Source organism: Crinia signifera, chromosome 4 (genome assembly GCF_055691185.1).
Source record: "Crinia signifera chromosome 4, ASM5569118v1, whole genome shotgun sequence".
Classification (NCBI taxonomy): domain Eukaryota; kingdom Metazoa; phylum Chordata; class Amphibia; order Anura; family Myobatrachidae; genus Crinia; species Crinia signifera.
The window spans coordinates 18,317,056-18,330,990 of record NC_139220.1 but is presented as its reverse complement, the minus strand read 5'-3'; the positions used below and the strand labels follow the sequence as shown (position 1 = coordinate 18,330,990).

At 45.0% G+C, this 13,935-nt stretch overlaps 1 protein-coding gene across 2 annotated transcripts in view; it reads left to right on the top strand.

Annotated features, from left to right (window-relative positions):
• The window catches only part of SMC1B (structural maintenance of chromosomes 1B), a 56,141-nt gene that overhangs the window by 13,752 nt on the left and 28,454 nt on the right, over positions 1-13,935 (top strand). For both annotated transcript variants that reach the window (XM_083181287.1, XM_083181288.1), the window contains exons 5-13: positions 383-621; positions 1,975-2,233; positions 3,305-3,445; positions 5,659-5,741; positions 7,922-8,129; positions 8,997-9,182; positions 11,749-11,928; positions 13,558-13,704; positions 13,786-13,923. In XM_083181287.1, the coding sequence (XP_083037413.1) occupies positions 383-621; positions 1,975-2,233; positions 3,305-3,445; positions 5,659-5,741; positions 7,922-8,129; positions 8,997-9,182; positions 11,749-11,928; positions 13,558-13,704; positions 13,786-13,923 (1,581 nt within the window). The remainder of the gene's footprint in view (positions 1-382; positions 622-1,974; positions 2,234-3,304; positions 3,446-5,658; positions 5,742-7,921; positions 8,130-8,996; positions 9,183-11,748; positions 11,929-13,557; positions 13,705-13,785; positions 13,924-13,935) is intronic.

The window sequence follows — 13,935 nt, the reverse complement described above, 5'->3', positions numbered from 1 at the left end:
AAGTGCCAAATTGTATGTGAGCCTCCCGGGGAGCTGCCGGGCGGCTCACAGGAGAATTGGGTCTGACTTGTCCTAAGGACAAGTCGGCCTAATGTACACTGTAAAACCAGGTTGATTTTGCCATGTAAATGATTGCCGCTTTAAAAAAAATAAAAATTTATGGGAAAACTGCCCGAATCTCTCACTTTCTGATTCTCACACCTTATTACATCCCCCCGGTCACTAAATAATTCCTGTATATTTTAATTTACATCATTTTCATTTTTTTTTCATTTAATATTACTGAAAAAAAATAAAGGTTGGGGCTTATTGTATTGTATGTGAACCTCATGTTCCTAACACCATTACACTGAGACCTGTTTATATGGATGACTATCTGCAGGCAGATTACTATAAGAGACTACAGCAGGAAGCGATGGAAAGCAAGGTGCAGCTCCAGCTCTTTCAGCTTTATTACAACGAGAAAAAAATGGAATCTTTACTGAGGGATTTGAATAAGAAACAACAGGACAATCATATCCAGAAACAGCAGCTTTCACAGGTTGAATCAGAGTTAAAAGATTCTAAAAAGGAACTAGGGAGGCTGAACAGGGAAATGCAGCAAATTGAAAAAGAAATAAAGTAAGCAGTCATTGGTTCGAATGATACGACATTGATAGACATTGCATTTAGTGCTTTCATAAGGAAAAAAATAAGTCACCTTTACTGAAGTCCTTTATATTTTACCCAGCAGTATCCTAACTCTGCCAACTACACTTATTATTTCTGGGCAGCATGTTAATGCTCCTGATCTTAGGCAGTTCAATACTGCTTTCACATTGCAGAAATGGGTAATGACACGGTATTCTTAAATGGGACTTTAAAACGGGTCAGAGCCTTGAGACCTTTCACATTGCAGGTGAAAACCGTTTTAAAAATCATTTAATACTATTCAAACATTAAACCCGTTTAACCCCCAAGGGACACGTTTCAAGCCATTGAAATAGAGCCATTCAAACTGCCAAAAAAATGGCTTTAAAACGTGTAGGACTCTGCTTTTTAACCGTGTTGAAATACCGGTTAACTTTAACTGGTAAATCAACTCTGGCACTTTCACATTGCAGCCTTAAACGTTTTAAAATGGAAAAAAAACGGCAATATACCGTTTTAAAAGTGCGATGTGAAAGGGGTATAAGACGAGTTTTTCAGCATATCTAACAAAATGAATATGTGAAAAGCACAACTGTGTAAAGAATTAATTGTATTTTGATAAATCCAGAGTAAGGATTCCAATCCCGGGGCATTTTTTCAATCCCGGAATTTGGGATTGAAAAATGCCCAATGCCAGCATTCCTAGGATTGGCATCCCTAATACAAAAACCCGCCCTGGCCACCCTGCATACTTACTTACATTTTACTTACATTGCGGTGCGGGTGGGCGATGGAGCCAGATGGGATGGCTGACAATGGAGCCCGGCAGGTGGTCGAATGGAGCCAGCCGGGCGGGCAGTTGAATCAGGCTGCCAGGGCGGGAGGGCAGCATGCCTAGAACGAGGCCGCTGTGTGGGCTGCGCTGCGTGACCTCTGACGTCCTCACGCTGCGCAGAACCACACTGCCGGGGATGGGAGAAGCCAGTCACCCACTCAGACACTGCCTGGCATTAGACTCTAATCCCGGGATTGAATTCCCGGTGTTTTAGGGGCCAAATCCTGGGATCCCGCCGATCCCGGGATTGCCCACCCTAATCCATAGTCAAAGCTGGGGTATGCGATATTGTTGCTGCACTGAGGAAGTGAGGATGATGAGGGTACTGACTGAGAAGTACAGAGGTAAAACCATTCTTCCTAGGTGTCAGAGGTAATTTGTAAGTCTTTTGTTCATAATAGAAACTTTTAAGAAGGAACTTAAACTGTCTAGAAGATCTGTCTTTATATTTAATCTCTATATTTAGGAAAGCAACGGAGTTTAAACTCATTTTTCTAATTGTGTTTTAGGGCTCAAGACAGATCTCTGAATCAGTCAAGGCCCCAGTACATTAAAGCAAAAGAAAGTACTGCACACCAAATAAAGAAAGTCGAAATGACTAAATCTTCCGTGAAGAACAGTGAAAAACGCTGCTACAAACTGGACCAGGAGATTGCTGATCTAGAAAGAGATATAGATGAGGTTCAGAAGGCCAGGAGAGAGTTCGATAGAAAAGTCGAAGAGGAGCGTGCGAAAAGGCAGATTAACGTGGAGCTGGAACAAAGTCAGGTAACAGAAGATGAATTTACCAGCGCAGAGACTTTTCTAATAATAACCGTAATTATTTGGGAAGTTGCAGCCTTGTCCCTTGAATAAATTGTATTGTGTGCTGTAACCAAAATCCTACCAAGCTGTTATCAGTGGAGACTTAGGGGGGTATTCAATGTAGGATCACGACTGTCGGGCTGGCCTGACAGCCGTGACCCTGTCCCATTCTCAGATGGCTTGACAGTGATTTTGCAGGCGGGATTCTATGTCCCGCCTGCTGAGCGCCAAGAAGGGGGCGTGGCAGTGAGAAGCGGACGGGAATCGTCGAGCTGTGGCCAGGAGCTCGACAATTCCCGGCCGTTCTGCTGAGATCCCTGTTCAATGCTGTCGGGGAAGACAGCATTGAATAGGGGCCCGCTGCTATTTACCCCGCTGCTATTTAATGGCGGCGGGAGATTGAATATCAGCCTAAGGATCGGATTCTGTTTGGTTTGCAAAACCCATGCTGCACTGCAGGTGGGGCAGATGTAACATGTGCAGAGAGAGCGTTAGATTTGGGTCGGGTGAGTTCAAACTGAAATCTAAATTGCAGTGTAAAAATAAAGAAAAAAAAACCTCCCCCAAATGTAACTCTCTCTGCACATGTTACATCTACCCCACCTGCAGTTTCACATGGGTTTGTCCATTGAAGGAGTTTGTTTTTGCAAATTAACCTGAATCACCCCCTTAAAAGAGGAGCCCACCTAATGCAGCCCACACACGCGCCGATGCCGGCGGTGCGATGCTGTACGATGGGGTGCGCGCTCCCGCGGCACCTCATCGTACAGTACAAAAAGTATGTGCTGCACATACTTTTTGTACTAGCTTTTTCTAGCACAGCATCGCATCGCATGCACATCGTATGCACAAGGCATACGATGCGATGCTGTGTGTGCTAGTTAAGCCCACAACGCACGCTGGAATCGGTGCGTGTGTGGGCTGCATAACTTGATCAGGTAGGACTCCATTGAATGAACACAATCACGAGCTGTCCAATTCACAGTATAGCTACAGTATGAGGTTAATGTCTGCCGTTGACGCTTGCCTTCACAGTTAGATCAGTACAGGTCACTGAAGGAGGAATCGAGAAAGAAAAGTGCCGTTTTGGGGCAGCAACTGGAGAAACATCGGTGGGAACAGAAGACGAATCAGGAAAAGCTAGCAGCCGATAAGAGGAGGCAAGAAGAAGTAGAGGTACATCGTCTGCTAAGCTCAATCGTTAATAAATAGGGGTGTGGTACTGAATTAGGACCAAAGTGTAAAACAAAAGACAGGAAAGGGAGAGGGCAGCAGAAGGATATGGGTAGGGGGAATTGAGGGGGGGGGCAGAAAGATGAAGAAGGAGGCTGAATCCGAGTTCCCAGTGGGAAAGGCTGTCAGCACAAAAGATCCCAAATTCCGGAAACACTATTCCACAATTTTTGGGAGTGTAGGAAGGTTTGATTTTTTTGGCATAAACTTATTAATCACCTGAATTTGAGATTTCAGGTGAAACTGGCATATAACGCTTGTTTCCATGCTTGTTTCTCTAATTTAAAGAATGGTCTTTAGGCCCAAATTAAATGTCAGTTATCCAGCATTGACGGTTTTTCTGACAATAGTCAAGGAACTGATATTCACACACTGGATATCTAATAAGTCTCCCACCATAGTGGAATTCAAATGGGTAACACTTGTTTGAGAGACAGGCTCAGACTCAGGAAAGACTTCAGACTATAGAGAAGGGAGTGAGACGTTTTTACAGAAAATGAGAAACGGTGATATTAAGTTTAGATAGTGGCACCCAATCCTTTATCCAAAAGATGTTTGAAAATACCACCTGGTTTTTGCACCGTCAATTAGCATTACCATAGAATGCTCCCACTTCAGATGCTGCAGCAATTTATAATCCATCTACTCCCATACCTTAACTTTTGAGTTGGGAATGTGTGAGATGGGAGAACCATGTCATACTATGCCTCTTACTCAGATGTGTAGTAAATGCTGGTAAATGTGAAACACTTATGTACCCTGTCAGTATCCTTCTGTTTTTCCGATTCCCCAAATTGTATTCCAAAGCTGTTGGCATGAAGGGGGACCTAGGTACTTCCAATGTCCGGCAATCAAGCATCGGGCCGTATTTGGGATATGCATAGGGAGCTTGTCACATTTATTCAATCCCTCTATTGGGCAGCCAATGAGAAACGACCAAGGAGACTTGGATACTGGTACTTTTAGAAGTTCGGAAAGGAGACCAGCAACTCTTCCCAGAACTAGGTCATCTTTGGGCATGACCACCAAATATAAGAACCCACTTCGCCACAGGTCCTCCAACACTGGTCTGAGGTTTAGGCGTACATTTTCATAATCAGATGGGCAATAATACCATCTATGATAGAGCTTGCCTGCGTTCTCCTTACCTAGGAACCCCTGACCATGTGTTTTCATCAGGAGGACTCCCCAAGTCTCTCTCCCACTGAAGTTCATGGTTTGTTGTGATGGACTGTTTAGCACGGAGTTTCTGTAAATTGTAATATACATATCTGCTGCCTCCCAAGCTGTTACAGATACTGTTGTACCTGCTTCATTGCAGGGAACCCTATTACATGTAGTATACAATATATTCACTTGTCCCTAATGTATGTTAATATGTATCGGCTTTACTAAGAGTATTGAACAAAACATGAATCACATTTAGTATAGTGTATTTAGAACAGGGGTGGCCAAACCTGTCCCGAAGATCTCCCAACAGTCCATGTATATCAGCCAACCTGTGGATCTATAGTAGGAATGAATGCAGCAGGTTTGAAAATGTGACAGTTAGTAATGACTACAACTGTGCACCAGCTTGGTGATCTGGGAAATGTGACAGTTAGTAATGACTACAGCTGTGCACCAGCTAGGCGGTCTGGGGAATGTGACAGTTAGTAATGACTACAGCTGTGCAGCAGCTAGCCGGTCTGGGAAATGTGACAGTTTGTAATGACTACAGCTGTGCAGCAGCTAGCCGGTCTAGGAAATGTGACAGTTAGTAATGGCTACAGCTGTGCACCAGCTAGGTGATCTGGGAAATGTGACAGTTTGTAATGACTACAGCTGTGCACCAGCTAGGTGATCTGGGAAATGTGACAGTTTGTAATGACTACAGCTGTGCAGCAGCTAGCCGGTCTGGGAAATGTGACAGTTTGTAATGACTACAGCTGTGCACCAGCTAGGCAGTCTGGGGAATGTGACAGTTTGTAATGACTACAGCTGTGCAGCAGCTAGCCGGTCTGGGAAATGTGACAGTTAGTAATGACTACAGCTGTGCACCAGCTTAGGCGGTCTGGGGAATGTGGACCTTTGGTAGATCTGGAGGACCGGTTTGGCCAGCCCTGATTTAGAACATGGGATTATCAAAGAGCGGTTTTGCCTTATTTTTTCCCCAGGCAAATAAAAACTGTGTTGAGGAACAGATAGAAGAGTACAGCAAGAAGATAGGGAAATTAGAAGATTACATCAACACGTGCATGTATGTATTCTTTCTTTGAAGCTATCTTACTGTATATTTGAACCCTTCATTCCATATGTAAAAAATATAAGTGTATAAATAAATAGTTGAATGTGGGAGCCAATATCAAATCACAGAATGTAGGAAATCTAGTATCAGAGCAGAGGTACTACAGAATCAAAGGCGGATAATAGGGCGCACAGCCATTGAAACAATGAGTCAGACCATACGGCCGCACCACTGTACCATAGGCAGTGACAAAGAAGATGCTGAATGAGGTCTGGCTGGAGGTGGAAAAAGGGGAGGGGCAGGGGCTCCCTTCCCTCATGTCTACCTGGCTGTTACTCTCTGCCTCTTCAGTTTCTCCTGCCGCTGAGGGGGAGTTGGTCCTGCTCTTGCTGCCACAGGTATCTTATGACCATTCCAGCATTGAAACGCATCCATAAAACCAGGCCTTTCCCCTTCAGCCCATTCGATTCTCCCCTACCCTGCTATCGGCCATAGAAACACCCTCTTCCCCTTTAGCCTGCTTTTTTCCAACCTGAGGACCAATCCCGTCCCCTCACCCTACTGCTTCCCCTCCATTCTGCTCTCTGCCGGCCAGAGGACCAGGCCCCCCTCCCACTTAAACTCTACATTGTCACTCCAGTGGACAGAGGGCTTCATCATGGTAAGTGCATGTAGAGTTCAGTAGCGGGATGTGTAAATGTTATTATATGGAATGTAGTGCAGTGCAATTATGTAGTGTGTTGTGGAGGGGGGATGTAATGCAGGGATGTCCATAGTGTAGTATGTAGGGGGATGTAGTGTAGTAATGTAGTTTGGCGTGTAGGGGGATGTAATGCAGGGATGTCCATAGTGGGGATGTAGTGTAGTAATGTTTGGCTTGTAGGGGGATGTAGTGCAGGGATGTATTGCGGTGTACAGAGGCAATGTAGAGAAGTTATGTAGGGAGGATGTAGTAAAGTAATGGATGTAGTAATGTAATGCAGGGATGTGAAATAGTGCGGTATGCAGGGGGGTGTAGTGATGTACTGTAGTATAGCGTGGAGGGGGATGTAGTGTGCCATATTGGGGGCATGTATTGCAGTGTACAGATTTAATGTAGAGTACTGATGTAGTAGCGTTACCACATATCATTTTAATCAGCATAGTCTGCTTGTGTGTCTTGTGAGCATCATGTTGTGAATTTTAATGAAAAAATTTGCAAAATAAAACAAACGCTGAGCACTACCAAGTCACGCTGCAGCAGTCCTCAGGGACCACTAACTGTGCATATCTTAAGGGCCCCATAAACTACAACGATATAGCTGACCCTGAAGTCGGAAGCAATTTCCCTTGAACTCCCCCTGGACCTTCCCGGGAGTGATTCCATCCGATTTTGTACTTTGGTGTCATTTTTGCATAAGCGATATCTCATGCGATTGAATAAGCCAAGATAAATTGCATGAGATATATCTTAGGGTATACAATTGTACCATAAGATAAATCTGATGAGCTGAAATAGGGGACTAGACTGGAAATGCCAATCAAACTTTCTGCGATATATCGCATGTGCAAAAAGCACTCCTTTTTTCATCTGATTCCGATAAATCACTGGTGCAGTATGAGCGATCTAGGGGCTCCTATACAACACTCGCGGGACCGCGCATCGGATTGGATCAGATGGGAGACACAAACAATTTGACACTTTTCAAACTATATATTGGTCCGAAAGGTTGTAATTGAATGAAATCGTGCAAAATCGGTGTAGTGTATGGGGCCCTTTATAGATCTCTAGCTGATGCACCCAAAGTGCAGCTAGTAATTTCTGGCCGACCTGTGACTCTCCAGATGTTGTGAAACTACAAATCCCATCATGCCTTGCCACAGTTTTTCTATAAGGGAGTGTCAAAACTGTGGCAAGGCATGCTGGGATTTGTAGTTTCACAACATCTGGAGAGCCACAGGTTGGGTTGGCCTGTCCTGCCCTACGGCATCAAAAAATGAGTAATATTGTAAATTAGTTTGCAATATTAGTTGCAATTGGATAGCCCCAAAAGTTCCCAAACAGGCTCATCACAGGGGAGAGAATTCCCTATGCAGGGGATAAATACTGTAGGCTGCAGCTACTTGTTAAATGTGTATACTGTTAATCATGGAATGCTTTATTTATGGGATAAGATGGTTAATGTGTGTTGTTTTTGTTTTTTATAATAAAGAAAATCACTGGAAGACTACAGGAACCAAGAAGAACATCTCGTACATGAAATTGAATTCGGGAAACAGAGGATGTCCGAGGTCAATGAGGAACTAAATAGCACTGTTAGCGAACTGCAAAATGCCAGGATTGATTACAATGAAGGAAGCCGCCAGAAAATGAAAGCAGAGATTCTAGAGAGCATGAAGAGAATGTATCCGGATTCTGTGGTAAAGATATAAGCTGGAGAATTGGGCATATGTATCCGGTCACTATTGTTGAAGATGACTGTATTCATACAGCTACTCAAAAAGAGGATTACTAAAGGATTGTACTGTCCATTAAATTGCTTTTCTCTTGTACTTCTTTGGAACAGAGTAAAGGTGGTCATAGAGTACTGCAATGTATTGCAGCTGTGTATGGCCATCAGATCCGTCCGGGACCTTTCCGGGCTGTAGGGTCGCATGCGTTCCCTGTTCTCCGCAGCCACAAGAGGGGTCCAAGTCGGAGGTCAGACCTGCTTCTAGGTCCGACCTCCGACTCAGCCATGGACCCTAGTTGTCCTCAAGGCATCATGCAAGCTGGTGGTGGTTCCATAAAGGCGTTGGGTCCACATGAATGAACATGTAATTGTCTGGTAACTGCTACATTGCATTTTTTGATGGCAGCATAAGGGGGGCGGACCGGGCCCGCAAACGTCACCGCTGTGGGCGGGCCCGGGCCTCCAACGTCACGAAAGGGACGAAAGCCTCTGATAAGGGGCAGGCCTGCCCCCGCCGAAGTCACAGCTGAAAAGCGTCTGGCATCTACAGCGGCGCTGGGCTTCCCCAGCAGGCTGTTTTAGCAGAACGCTGCTAGAGGGGCAGGGTGCATGTTGCCTTTTAAAAATCGGGCAGTGGGCAGCCTTGTGTGAACACTAAATAAATAATGTTTTACAGGATATAATAGTTACTTAATTGGAATTTTGCACAACATTTTAAAAATGTAGTATATGTGAAGACCTTGTATCTAGCACAATAACCAATCTTACATAACCTTTGCTTTCTGACAGAATACCAGCGATTTTAATTGTACACATTTTTGTTTTTTGTCTGAAGTTTGGCAGATTATTTGAGCTTTGTAGCCCAATCCATAAAAAATATCAGCTTGCTGTTACCAAAGTCTTTGGCACCTACATGAATGCCATTGTTGTATCATCTGAGAAGGTGGCACGCGACTGCATTCGCTTTCTCAAGGAGGAAAGGGCAGAGCGGGAGACTTTCCTTTCTCTCGACTACCTGGAGGTGAGTTTTATCTATTGTGAACTGCTGTATAGAAAGTTAACGAGCACTTTATAAAGTTGAAACTTACTAAATCCACCTGAGTAAAACCAAATGGTGTTTCGTGTCAATGAAACGATCCTGCTTTGGTATCTCATTGAGTGTGTGTATTGCTTAAGTTCTTCTACTCTATATGCAGTAAAAATCAGACAATATTGTCAGTGACTGCATGTTCGGCGGGGACACAGGTGATGGCACTTAATGGCCAGTATTCAATGGCCGGGATCGCGGCCGGCAGCGAATCCTGTGTAGGATTCGCTGCGCTTTCGCCGCAATTCTCCCTTCAAGGAGATTCGCCCGGCAGCCGCCCGGCCGCCCTATTCAACGCCTCAGGGGCTCTCTGCCCCTGGCGGCAAATTTTAAACCCCCGGCGAATGCCGCGGGGAGCTGGGGGACGGCTGCAGGCAGGGAGATGGAAGCCTCCCTGCCTGCGCCGGACACTGTGGGGGTGAAGGAGGGCTGGCAGGGACACAGGGAGAGCCCCCCTAGAGCTGGCACGGGGCTGGGATAGAAGCCGCTGCACTCACTGGTCCCGATCCTGCTGGCGAATGTGTAAAAAAAAAAAAAATTTTAAATATATTCATGTGCTACAATAAAAAAGCATGCCCCTTCACAGAAAAAAATCTGATTTTTTGACACCCAAAAAACGCATTATTTTAAAAGATCACATTCTAGTACACCTAAGAAAGATGACGAATGTAAAACGGAGAATCATGGTGAAAATCAATGAAGAAAGCAGTTCTCCATTTGAGCATTGGATACACTCTCGGCGAATTCCACTAAAAACCCCATTGAAAACCACCCTCGAAATTGCCGCGAATCGTATATGGCGAATTGGCTCCATTGAATAGGGCGAATTGTTTTTTCTGACAGAAAATTCGCTGTTACCCCGGCGAATTGCCAGATTCGCTGTAAAAATACGGCGAATCTGAGGCATTGAATACTGCCCAATGACATGGTTAGCATACCCAAGTACTGCAAGTGAAGCTGTTTATTCAGCATTTAACAATTTTAACAAAACACCCCCCAAAAAAACTCCCAACTATAGGTGACCTGGTAGCAGTCAAGCACAGTAATAGCACAGCTACTGTGGTCGCTGGTTTGGCTGCTGTCGGAGCCCTTGAAGACATTCATTGGACTGTACGCTATCTCGGGTGCCGGATGGGTGCCCGGCAGTCGGGATTCCGACCGTAATTACACCGACGTTAAAATCCCGACACTCGGGGTCCCGACGCCCACCGGGTATTCTTCCTCGTAGGGGTCCACGACCCCCATAGAGGGAGAATAGAATAGATGGCGAGCATAACTTTGTTGCGCTCCCCCCCCCCCCCCCCCCCATAGCTCCTGTTGGGAGTTTAACAAGGGAGCTTGTGAGGAAGGACCGCAGCCAGCAGTGACTCCAGCATATTACTCAAACATGTGCAGAGAAAAATCTGTCCATGCTCAGCAGTTCCTTCGGTCTTTCCTCCTTGGTGCCCCCCTGACAGCTGGAGTCTGGATGCCAATGCTTCCTCTACCTCTGGGACTTATGCCACTGGCTATAACTATTGGTATGCACAATATACCCAGATATCATAGCATCGCCCATGTAGCAGAATGATGGTACAGGGAATCCGTAAGTTTTAATGTTAGACTATTTTCCCAAAATGGATTCAGATAAAAGGACTAACGCAATTACATAAATCTAATTTTTTAATTAACTGTATTACATTTTAGGTATTTTAATTTAGAGTTCTATTGAAGATTGGATGTTGCCATGGGCAACCAGTCAGAATCTATCTATTGTCTTCTAGAAGGTGCTTTATAAATAAGTGCTATATAAATATGTTGCTAGGGGCTACATCCCGTCTTAGTAAACAGAACCCCTTAGTTTATAGTTGAGTAGATCTTCAAAATTCATTATACTATAAGGCAGGGGTGGCCAAACCGGTCCTCGAGATCTACAAACGGTCCACGTTTTCCAGATCACCTAGCTGGTGCACCGCTGTAGTCATCACTAACTGTCACATTCCCCAGATCACCTAGCTGGTGCACAGGTGTAGTCATCACTAACTGTCACATTCCCCAGGTAACCTAGCTGGTGCACAGCTGTAGCCATCACTAACTGTCACATTCCCAGGTAACCTAGAATGGTGCACAGCTGTAGTCATCACTAACTGTCACATTCCCCAGGTAACCTAACTGCTGCACAGCTGTAGTCATTACTAACTGTCACATTCCCCAGGTAACCTAGCTGGTGCACAGCTGTAGTCATTACTAACTGTCACATTCCCCAGGTCACCTAGCTGGTGCACAGCTGTAGTCATTACTAACTGTCACATTCCCCAGGTCACCTAGCTGGTGCACAGCTGTAGTCATTACTAACTGTCACATTTTAAAACCTGCTACATTCATTTCTACTGTAGATCCACAGGTTGCCTGGAAAACATGCACCGTTGGTAGATCTTGAGGACAGGTTTGGCCATCCCGGTTATAAGGTGTTGCGTTCTCCTGATTGATCGCTATAAATAAGGATGTGATTTATTTGCAGATAAAACCAATTAACGAAAAACTTCGGCAAATAAAAGGCTGCAAAATGATGATTGATGTCATTCAGTGTTCCAGTGCTCATCTAAAGAAGGTCATTCATTTTGTGTGTGGGAATGGCCTGGTGTGTGAGACCGTACAGGAGGCGAGACACATTGCATTCGATGGCCCGGAACGGCTTAAAGTACGTATTGTACATGTACCTTCCACATCGCCTGCTCGTTATTTTATGTTGTTTATTATTATTTCTTTGATGTTTGCTGTATGTCTCAAAAGACGTATAAAGCATTACTACAAAGCAGAGTGAAAAGATTGCTCATTAATGGACAGATTCAGAGATGCCTTTAAGTCGAGCACAATCCCTCTCGGGGCCACCATCAGGGGGGTGCTATGGGGACAACTGTTCCAGGCCCGGCCACTCTGACAGAAGGTAGGGCCCGGGCAGCTATATCCCCGCATGTCTACCAGCACCTCCCTTCGTTTGTCTACATAGCCGCCATCGCGCCCGCGGGTCTTCTGGTCGGCAGTGGCCGCCATCTCCCCTCATTTAACAGCGGCGATTAGTCTGCAGCCCGCCCCACTGCGCTGCACATACAGAGCCCCATGGAGGAAGCAAGGCGGCTCCGACTTCACAACTTCACAGCGGCTGCTGCCCGCTACCGCCCTAGACATTGGATTGATACAGGGCTATTGCTTCCCTCCTCTCTTGTGCTTGAGTACAGTAACTCTCCAGCCCTTCTGCTGCTCTGAGCTACTCCCGACCTGGGCTGGCTGCTGCTCATAAAATGGGTGCGGCAGTCAAGCTGCTGCACAAGTGGTTTCAAGCAGCGTAGGAACTGTGGTTGCTTTTTATACTGTATTGCAGGCCGTTTTATACTGTATTGCAGGCTGTTTTATACTGTATTGCAGACGGTTTTACACTGTATTGCAGGCTGTTTCGACTATTGTGCCATGACCAGTTAGAAGGTGACAGACTTTTTTTTAGGGGGGGGGGTTGCCGCTGTATATTTGGCCAGTCCTGGGCCCCACAATTTCTATTGCTTTCTGGGTACTATTCTCAGGTTATCTGGTGGATTGAGAGTCTTGACCTCTGCAAAACAACTGTAAATCCCCACTGGGCATTATAAATGTTGTACAGCAAAACAAATAGTGGCAGCACCGCACCTATTGCAGTTGGGAATTGTGAAATCATACCAGATCGTAGTTACAAATGAAAAGCAATTCTCCTTCCTCACTTCATCATTTCCGTATGGGGCCTTAAACATGAGACGCTTGTATTTGCTCATCAGGTGGTGGATGTCAAACTGGGGTAACACCATCCAGATAAGGTCCAACAAAAAGTCACAGTCCAAGTTCTCAAGTGGTCACACACTCTTCTGTACCAACAACGCGTTTCGGCTCAAAGCCTCCCTCAAGGCCCCATACGGAAATTATGAGGTGAGGAAGGAGAATTTTATTTGTAACAACATACAAACGAACCTGGCCTGAGAGAGAGACCTATATATTTATTTCAAAACACAGATTAATACCTCTTCAGAAACCCATTGATGGGGCACCATGAGCGTCTTGTGTTCTCGTGTCTTTGAGCTACTCTTGAGGATCGAAAATTCCAAGGAGGAGACAACCGTGACCATCTTCAACACTTTTGAAAATCCCAACTAAGTGCGCTGGTGCCACTATTTGATTTGGTTTTGTTTTACATTAATCCTTGTGGTATTTGGCGATTGCCCCAGACATTCAGCTGCACCTGTTTTTGAAAAGCAGAAACTTCCTATTGTTTTGTGTTATTCATTATAAATGTTGTGTTATTCAGGTTGTTGCTTTGGATGGAACTTTGTTCTTGAAATCGGGTGTAATATCTGGAGGATCAAGTGACTTGCGCTTCAAAGCTAAACGCTGGGATGAGAAGGAAATAAACGAATTGAAGGAAAAGAGAGATACATTGATGAACGAGCTGAAAGTAAATATCACACTGCCGCTCCCATTTACTATTCTTATAGGCATCTATGTATATTCTCTAAAACTAATTTAATTCACTTAGGAGCTAATGAAGTTAAACAGGAAGGAAAGTGATTTAAAGCAACTGCAAGCTCAAGCGCAGGGGACCCAAACTCGTCTCAAGTACTCTCAGAACGAGCTGGAAGCCATTAAGAAGAAACATCTTGCAAACCTCTTTGCGGTAATAAAGTAC